The 9,414-nt window shown below is 46.7% G+C and overlaps 1 protein-coding gene across 6 annotated transcripts; it reads left to right on the top strand.

Annotated features, from left to right (window-relative positions):
• The first annotated feature begins 313 nt into the window (after positions 1-313).
• usp48 (ubiquitin specific peptidase 48) lies at positions 314-8,845 on the top strand. 6 transcript variants are annotated; one of them, XM_057030379.1, is made up of 29 exons: positions 329-611; positions 699-769; positions 904-1,044; positions 1,708-1,828; positions 1,911-2,052; positions 2,144-2,271; positions 2,336-2,460; positions 2,630-2,738; positions 2,941-3,074; positions 3,150-3,235; positions 3,365-3,544; positions 3,719-3,856; positions 3,930-4,079; positions 4,305-4,505; positions 4,857-4,968; positions 5,049-5,188; positions 5,304-5,378; positions 5,484-5,608; positions 5,970-6,092; positions 6,167-6,228; positions 6,306-6,416; positions 6,616-6,746; positions 6,825-6,931; positions 6,996-7,103; positions 7,428-7,595; positions 7,677-7,802; positions 7,884-7,932; positions 8,014-8,040; positions 8,322-8,845. In XM_057030379.1, exons 3-29 carry the CDS (start codon positions 911-913, stop codon positions 8,342-8,344), a joined length of 3,135 nt encoding a protein of 1,044 aa, XP_056886359.1. In that variant the 5' UTR covers positions 329-611; positions 699-769; positions 904-910; the 3' UTR covers positions 8,345-8,845. The 6 variants fall into 6 exon arrangements, with proteins under 6 accessions (XP_056886357.1, XP_056886356.1, XP_056886359.1 ...); XM_057030378.1 differs by having other exon boundaries at positions 699-774; XM_057030377.1 differs by lacking the exon at positions 699-769 and having other exon boundaries at positions 314-467.
• The last annotated feature ends 569 nt before the right edge of the window (positions 8,846-9,414 follow it).

The raw sequence follows: 9,414 nt of genomic DNA, 5'->3' as shown, positions 1-9,414 counted from the left end.
CTGCCTCTGACTGGGAACCCTCCCGATGCACAAGGTGAGTGTAGATAGCCGGAGGCGGTGTCACGTTATTTTAAAATGCAAGAGACACTCGGCCCAAAGGAGGAAACTTATTTAGACCTTGGAGCTGCTGGAGAAAATGTTTATAACTTCTGCACCCTGCTGAATTCGGAGGACTGGGCACACATGAAGAAGCTGCGGCAGTATCCGCATAACACAGCAGAATTTGATTAGGAACTTAAAAGAGCAGAAAGAAACAGTAGGGGGCAGCAATACGCAATGGATGCGTATAGTCAACCGTAACCAAAGAAGAAGTGACGCCACGCGCGTCACGTGCTGACGTCGCGATGACCGTGCAGAGTAAAGGTTTTCCTGATAAATGCTGTTAAGGGCGCTAAATCTAAAACAACCCGTGAATAAAATGTGAAAAATACACAAGTGTTTTTGTAAAATAGCTGCACGCATGAAAGGTTCGATAACATTTCATCCTGACACAATAAAATCGTGTGTTTTGGGTAAAGTAGCATTTAAAAAGAAAATACGGAGGGAATCACTAGCTAACGCTGCCGGCTCGGGACAGCTACAATCTACTAGCCAGCCATCATTAGCAAAAGGCGGGTCCTTATTTATGTCAGAATATTATTTTATTGTCTTAAAATTCGTTGCGTTGATGTATTGTTATGCTTTTTATGTTAACACAGCGTGTAGTGACGTGATATTACGTTTTAACTGGAGTAACGCAAAGATGTCATTACGATAGCTGGCTAGCTAAGTTAAGTATGTTGCATTGTAGTTAACGCTGAAGTAGCTTCTCCTGGCTTGTTGCATTAGCATCACCAGGGGCTGTTTTGCAGATGTTAGCTAATTGTACTGTTGCCTTTTTGTCTCTTTATATATCTGGCATAGGAGGATCATGGCGCCCCGCTTACAGCTGGAGAAAGCGGCTTGGCGCTGGGTGGAAACGGTGAAACCAGAAGACATCACGCAGGAGCACATTAACCTAGCATATCGTATCAATCTCACGGCCTGTAAAAGGGGAACTTGCAGGTGGAGTATTAACATTTCTTCATCTCAGTCGGCGTCATTTGATCAGTAGATGGGAAGAGCTACCGGTGCAGTGAGGCTAATGTGCATCTTTTCAGCATGCCGATGGAGAAAGGTTGAGAGAGACCGAGTAAAATGCCTAGAAGGTCACGTTCGGTCACTTTTAAAAAATAACACACTTTATAAAGTATAAATGGGGTGTGAGTATAAGACAACACACTTAGCCCAAGTTTAAAACCTTTATTTGAGACAATGTCTCACCGCCAAGGGTTTAACTTTAGTTATTCACGGAATCAATAAACATTTTAAAGTTGCCAATAAAATATTACTTCAGCTATGATTTCTTTTTCCTGGTTCTGTGAATTAACTGAATATGCACGGGGGATTTAAATGGGCAGCCATAAGGGATCCTCTGTCATTTGTCAGATCTGAGGAATCCTGGCATTTGAATGAAGGGCGCCATTTGGAATACATGCATGTTTTTTAGTTGACTTTTCTACTCTTAAGCTAGTTTGCTTTTTTTTATTATTATTAATTTTTAATCCTTTGAAACATCATATTAGCTAATGTGCTGACTTGAAGTGATTTCTTTTACCATGTGCTGTTACCATCACTGATACATGTGCCTGCAAATGAATCCACCCTGTAATCATACCGGGGTGGCAGGAGGAACTGCAGAGGGAATCCAAACTGCCTGGTTGCTATTGGTGAGCAGGCATGGCTTGGAGAGATAGATGAAAACACCTTCCACAATATTGACGATCCAAATTCAGAGCGTCGAGACAAGGTATTTCTCCCCACAGCACACCAGTCCTACCGCCACACTCTCACTGGTTCTTTGGCTCACACATTCTTCCTCTCTCTTCCAGAACACCTTCGTGGGCCTGACCAATCTAGGTGCAACATGTTACGTCAACACATTTCTGCAGGTGTGGTTCCACAACCTGGAGCTGCGCCGCAGCCTTTATGAGTGCAACAGCTCCAGAGCGCAGGAACACAACACCGGTTCTGGTACTTCTGAGACTCGTGTGTTTCAGGCCTTCTTAGAACTGGGATTTCCACTAAGCACTCAATGGTTGTTTTTTGTAACTGCTATTTTCAGATTATGAGCCCCAGTCCATCTGTGAGCATCTGCAGTATCTGTTTGCGCTCTTGCAGAACAGCAACAGGAAGTACATCGACCCCTCGGGTCTGGTCAAAGCTCTGGGCCTGGACACTGGCCAGCAGCAGGTACAGCACCACACTAAACTGATGGTTGACTCTTAAGGAAACCACTGACTTCTTTTATTTTCAGGATGCTCAGGAGTTTTCCAAGCTCTTCCTGTCCCTGTTGGAAAACACGCTGTCCAAACAAAAGAACACCAGCTTGCAGAATGTCATCCAGAGGCAGTTCTGTGGACAGTTCTCCTATGTGACAGTGTGAGAAGACAGTTTCTGATTGAACATAGTGTCAGTAGGGTGAACATTCTGGTCAAAGTGCAATTTTTGTGATGGGTATGATGTTCAAGAAGAAAGTCAGACGTAATTGTAATTCTGATCTAACCGTAAGAATCTTTGGGTGATTTTAGACACTTGGTTTGTTCTGCAGCTGTAACCAGTGTGGACGTTCATCAGCGCTGCCCTCCAGATTCTACGAGCTAGAGCTCAACATCCAGGGTCACAAGAACCTGATGGAGTGCGTCACAGAGTTCCTGAAGGTAGTCTTCACCTACACCCAGATGTAGCAGGGATGAGAGGTACCTTCCACTGGTTTCTGTTGCTGCTCCACATCCCTTTTATAACCGGACATGGGCTGTAGTTTTAAGGTGACAATATGGCGACCTTGGTGGAAATGGCAGCCATACGGGGACCTGCTTGATGTTTCAGGACTGGTCACCATGGTTACCTGTTGTCTTGCAGGAGGAGAAGCTGGATGGGGAGAACCGCTACTTCTGTGAGAGCTGTCAGAGTAAGCAGAGCGCCACCCGCAGGATCAGACTGCACAGCCTCCCTCCAACCCTCAACCTGCAGCTCATGCGTTTCGTCTTTGACAGGTCAGCCGCCGCCCTTCTAAATGGGCATCACAGCACTTTGATGTGATACACCTGTTGTTCATCCTCCTCCTCCAGACAAACGGGCCACAAGAAGAAACTTAACACCTTCATCAGTTTTCCAGAGCAACTGGACATGGGGCCTTTCCTGGAGGGAAAACAAGGTATTATCCCCAGGAACAAGCTTGTCTCCAGAAAGGTTTTTACCCCCAAGTCCGTAGATTTGTTCTTCTTAGAAGACACAGACGTTAAAGCTTTTGTGTTTTGTGTTTCTGTACTGTCTGGTTCTCCAGATCAGCACTCTGTGTACGAGCTGAGTGCAGTGCTGATTCATCGGGGCATCAGTGCATATTCTGGCCACTACATCGCTCATGTGAAGGATGCTCACACCGGTGACTGGTACAAATTCAACGATGAGGAAATTGAGAAGATGGAAGGCAAGAAACTTCAGCTTGGCCTTGAGGAAGACATCGGTAAGTCACACAAACAGTTTTTTATCAGCATGTTAGTTGCTCAGCGGCTCATTTCCCCACTTCCGCTTGCCCTAATTCCAAAGTTAGGACCACCGGAGATGTGGGTTATCACCTTGGTGATAGTGAGAAAATTAACAGCTTTATCTGTGCTTGTTGCTCAACCTGGGCTCCCAGCTGAGACTGTGAAATCTCAGACCAGAAAACCAAAGTGCACTAAAGGCTCCCACTGCTCCAGGAACGCATACATGTTGGTGTACAAAGTCCAGGAAGAGCAGTGCTCAGATTCCTGCAGGACCAGTGTCGAGGTGCCAGGTGAGCCGTGGCACTGCAGTCTCGGGCCTCCAAACCGTCTTTACTCATGTCTTTATGTTGCTGTGGTCTTCAGCTTTTCTTCAGAGGTTGGTGGACCAAGACAACCACAAATTTGAGGAGTGGTGCAGTGAGATGGCAGACATGAGAAAACAGAGCGTGGATAAGGGCAAAGCCAAGCATGAGGAGGTGAAGGAGCTCTACGAGCTATTACCCCCAAGAGACGGTCGGTAAAAACATTCTCAACATTCTCAAACACAGTCCAGTTCACCACAGAGGCACCATAGAGAGTACATGTTTAGAAGAGTCACAGCAGCATTGATCATGTAGTCAGACACATACAAGAACCACTGAACAGGGTCAGATGTGATCTCACAGATAACACGTTTGTAGCAGTATAATGGGCAGAACCCAGATGCTTGTTCCATATGCCGTTGTGTGCTCTCCTCAGGTCAGCCATATGAGTTTATCCCTTTGGACTGGTTAAAAAAGTGGCTGGAAGATTCCACTGCAACAAAGGAAATAGACAACACACCCTTCCTGTGTTCTCATGGCAAACTGCACCCAGACATGGTGGGAGACTCAAAGAGGGTCTCCCACCAAGCCGCTCAGCTCCTGTACGAGCGTTACGGCGGAGGACCTCGGCTGGATGGTAAGTCTTCAGTCGGCTTATCAATCGCTTGTGGCATCACCAAGAAATGTTCTTCATGGCTGCCTCCGATTGGTTGGGAAAACAACTGATGTTCAAACAAACAGAAGTGCCATGTTAACTTGCTAGTGCTACACACGAACCTTGCAACAGTAGGAGAAACTGCAAGAAAACAGCAACCTTGACTGCAGCTAGGTTCACAGGCAGTCATTTGTTACCAGTTAACTGTAGGCTTGTTGATTTTTACTAATTCCTTAGAAAAGGTCTTTTCCACAGCATTTCCATTTCACAGATCCTAATTTCAAAATAAACACTATGCATTCACTTCCCGGTGTTTCTGCACCTCGGTTTCAGGCTCTTGTCTGTGCCGAGAGTGTGTTGGTGAGCGGTGTAGGGTGCTGCGTCTGAAAAATCAGCTCAATGAAGATTACAAGGAAGTGTCCAACCTGGTGAAGAGAGCAGCCAGGTAAGCCCACTCCAGCCACTGTGTTGTAAAGGCACTACAGGTGTAAGCTAAGCCTCCGTTCTCCTGTGTCCGTGTGTCAGTGGCAACAGCTTCTGGGTGGGTAAAGCATCTCTCCGGGGCTGGAGGCAACTGGCATTGGGTCAGCTGAAGGAGGATGAGCAGGGTATCACACATGGAAACATCCAGACTAACGGGCAGGGACCACACAGCAACAGCAAAGGTTAGACCTTCTCTCTGCACTTTCAACCATACACAAGAATGAAAACAGTGTAGAATGTTTGTGGCTTGATTGCACAGCCTGAAGCTGCGTCCTGTTCCATGTTTGCTGTTTGCAGAGTCAGGCCCAGAGCTGTCGGAAGGAAATGGCGATGAGATGAAGACTTTTAACGAAGACATTGTCTGTTGTCACGGTGATGTTCCATCATCTTCAGCAAATCAGCTGTACAGAAAACTGTCTCTGCTCAGCTGTATGGTGCACAGGCAGCCTACATGTGTTTGATGTATTCCACCTGCAGGGGGTCTCAGTATCCAGGAGACAGAGCGGAAACTGATTTCAGTTGAGGTTTGGGCCAAGCTGAGGGAGTACTTTCCTAAAGCTCCAGAATTCAGCCAGAACGAAGAGGCCTGTCCGCAGTGTCTGGTGAGGAGATGTGTGGGCTCTGTCCTCCCCCAATCTGGCACCTAAAGATCAAATGTATAAATCGTGACACAAAGAAATAAATCCTGCAAGGAAGGAGGATCAGATTGGACTGAACAGAGCGGTGGCAGTCAACCAGTTGACACCACTTCTCATGCTAATAGCTAACTAGCTAACATTTTGAATCATTGTTTGACATAACGTCCCAACCAGGAAATGTCTTAACTTATGCAATAGACTATTACCACCAGCTGGAGCCGCACCTATGAATTAGTGGTGGTTTGTCAGGGTGCAATTTGACTGGTTTCGTGCTTTTCCTGATGTTATTACATGGTAAATAAACAAGTTCTTCCTGTGTTTGCAGATGCTGGAACAGGAAGAAAAAGACAATGAAGCTGTGAGTAAAATGATGGCACTGGACCAGAAGAACCAATTACTCAACCTCTTCCAGGAGAAGAACCGTCCAGTGCTGGCCAGGTGGCCTCAGGTAGACAACCTGCCATAGTGAGGAACTGAATGTGTTGTAACAGTGAGGTCACAGGCTCCTCCCCATCTCTGCAGGGCACCAACGTGCTTTACATCGTTCCTCTGTTTTTTGTGGACGAGTGGAAAAAGTTCATCAGGTGCGTGGTGGTTCCACCGCCCCTTCGATGACGATTGTTCTAGCTGACTGAGTTTCTCTGCTCTGTTTGTTGTGTAGGAGACCGACGAAATCGTCCCCCGTGTCTAACGTGGGCAACACTCTGCTGCTGTGTCCACACGGGGGCTTCATGTTCACCTATGACTCCCTGATCAACGGAGACGCGCAGCAGTGAGTTTGCTTCAATTCAGTACTTCAAATGTGGTGTCCGCGCTGGGCTCTTTGACCCTGGGTGGTGGGTGTGCTTCCTATTTCAGCATTATGTAGATATCTTGTGTTGGGTGGGTGGGAGAATCTGATGGATGCAGCACGTGTGTTAACGCTTACGCAGCTCTGCTGGCGGTAACTTTGAGTGGTTTGTCCTGCTCAGTATAGCTTTGCTCTGGCCCAGCGAATGGGAAATCATCAGCAGGCTCTTCATCGTAGACCAGCAGATCTCCATCCACCGTCTGACACGGACCAGCCCTGAAGGATCCTGTGATCAGTACACCACTCAGCCGGGTGAGCTCTGCTCCTCTGCTTTAGTCACTGGGAAGGCCTGGGAGTTGACATTGGTGTGTTTGCGGTTCACCTGTTCAGATCTTTGTTGGGAGTGCAGAGAGAGCTTCCTTTTCCAGCAGCAGAGGGACCTCAGGGAGTACACCCAGGCAACCGTCTACGTCCGCAAAGTGGTAGAAGACAAGAGGGTAAGGACCTGACCTCTGAGAGACTGATCTGCACAGTTGTGTTTTGACTTGGTGTCCTACACAGACGATAAAGGAGGCGGCGCCAGAACTGACAGCCAGCAGCTCTGAGGCTGAGGAAGAGAAGGAAGAACATCCAAAGGTGGACGGAGAGGGAGACCCGGATTTCAGCCAGGTACACTCGTGCTCACACACCTGGGTCACACAGCTGCCTGAACCATCACGATCTCTCTCTTTACTGTGTGTGTGTGGATAACCTTTACACTAGAGCTCATCGTGCTCAAACAGGCACCCAAATACACACACATATATTGCAAATGAAATTTAAATCTGTGTTCAGTTGCAGCATATTTAATGAGAAAGTTGTTTAAGGGTAAAAGTTTATCACAGACCTGCACTGATTAAATATTATTCTTGAATGTACAGTATAAATCTGTTTGTTGTGGGAAGTATCTGCTCTAACAGCAAAGTAAACATTAATCTCTTTATTTCCCGTCAGTCTGAAGATGCTGCCAAGCGACAAAAGTTAAGTGACGGCAGTGCTGCAATGGCTGCTAACATGCCCCAACTGGGAGGAATCAGGAGGAGCACTCGGCACAGGAAGCTGAGGGGAGAGAAAGCGCTCATCGTTTCAGCCAATCAGACGCTCAAGGAGCTGAAAATACAGGTGGGAGCTGGAGCGCAGCAGGTAAAGAACTAGAGCGCAGCAGGAAAGGCATTTCCAGTTTGTTTTTATCTGATGCTGCAGATTATGCACGCCTTCTCTGTGGCGCCATTTGACCAGAACCTCTCCATCGATGGCAAAGGTCTGACGGACGACTCAGCCACTCTGGGCAGTCTGGGCGTGGTCCCCGAGAGCATCATCTGTCTGAAGGTCACAACAGCAAACCCAGCAGTGGTGTGGAGACGTAGGAGAGGCCCTTAAATCAGGTTCAATTCTTCTCTTTTTCCACAGGCGGACGAGCCAGTGTCGGACTATGCCGCCATGGACGACGTGTATCAGGGTTAGTGTTGTAACTCTCATGTACACACATTTGTTCTACCATGTTGACAGTGTTTTCTCTTTGGCTCATCTCCCCTTACAGTAGGAATGCCTGAAGAGGGATTCAAAGGTGAGCGCAGTGGTTTTCTTGCATCGCCTCTAATCTGGGACTTCTGACCCTAACCCTGACTAATCTGACCCTGACTAACCTGACCCTAAACTAAACCAAATGAGCAAAGACAAGTTAAAGGTTGGAGTGAAGAAAACTGGTCTTAAAAAAGAGCTTTTGACTGAAAACTGTTTCCTATTAAAACTAATAAGCACAAAAACAGGTGATGCATGTGGTGTTGAGGCTGGCGGCTAATAATGGTTTTGGTCACTATGTGACTGGTTTTCTCTTCCTCTTTGCAGGCACTGGCCTTCTTGGACACTGAGGACAGCTGCACTGTAGCGCCGCTCCACACGTAACGTTTTCAAAAGCTTGAATTTGTCAAGTGTCCACGTGTATAAAGAAGTGCTTTAATTTGTTTTTTTTTACATTTTGAGTAGGCTTTCTAAAAACAAACTCTGACTGTTGCTAGGCCGCTGATTTTCTCTGAACAGTTAGCCGGATGTTTAAATTCCTTAACCAATGAGTACGGGCTGGATCAAAGAAGACAAACGAGGCATCTGTTCGCTCCAAAAACTCCATGTGACGTCACTGCCTAGTCTGAAGGACATGCGTAGAGAATAACCGCTATGTGTGGCCAAACTAATAACTGATCCAGTGTTCACACATTTCTCTTCCTTTACTCGTCGTGGTATTTCCATGTATATGTAGAGATGCTGTTTATCAAGGCTGGAGGAGGTTTGAGCTACTTCAGACGGAATGGAAGCAGCGTGAATGTCCCGTTTCACTGTTATTTCTTATGGACAATAAAGTTATTTTCAAAGCACCCGTCATTTGTCTGCCAGCTTTCAGTTTTGCATCGTGCTACTTATTTCCACCACCAAGGTCACGTGACAAGGTTTGTGAGCTATATAATTCAAAAAGTTCAAAATTTTTGTAGTTTAAAGAACATCCTCAACTCCCTCGCCCCAGCCAAAACACGCTGTTTCGTTCTCCACAACTGCCCCCTGGTTTACCCTTCATCTCCGCTCCATGAAAACCAAAGGCCGTCAAATGGAAAGACTTTATAAGGAAACTGGACTCCTGATCTACAAGGAAATGTACATTGCCCACATCCACCAATACAAGGACGCAATTCACCAAGCCAAGACAAAATACTACTCTGCCCAGATCTCCAACAAAGGAAACACCAGATCTCTTTTCACACTTCTCAACAAAACTATCCAGCCACCTGACTCCCTACCTCCACACCTGTATTCAACTGACACCTGTAACTCCCTAATGCAGTTTTTCAGGGACAAAATCCTAAACATTCACCATCACCTAGACACAGGCTCACTTCCCGCTCTCCAACCCGGACCTCCTCCCAGCCCACCAACTAATCTGCCTCACCGT

Source organism: Takifugu flavidus, chromosome 4 (assembly GCF_003711565.1).
Source record: "Takifugu flavidus isolate HTHZ2018 chromosome 4, ASM371156v2, whole genome shotgun sequence".
NCBI lineage: Eukaryota > Metazoa > Chordata > Actinopteri > Tetraodontiformes > Tetraodontidae > Takifugu > Takifugu flavidus.
Note: the sequence above shows the minus strand (reverse complement) of the source record. Positions and strands in the feature narration are given on the sequence as shown.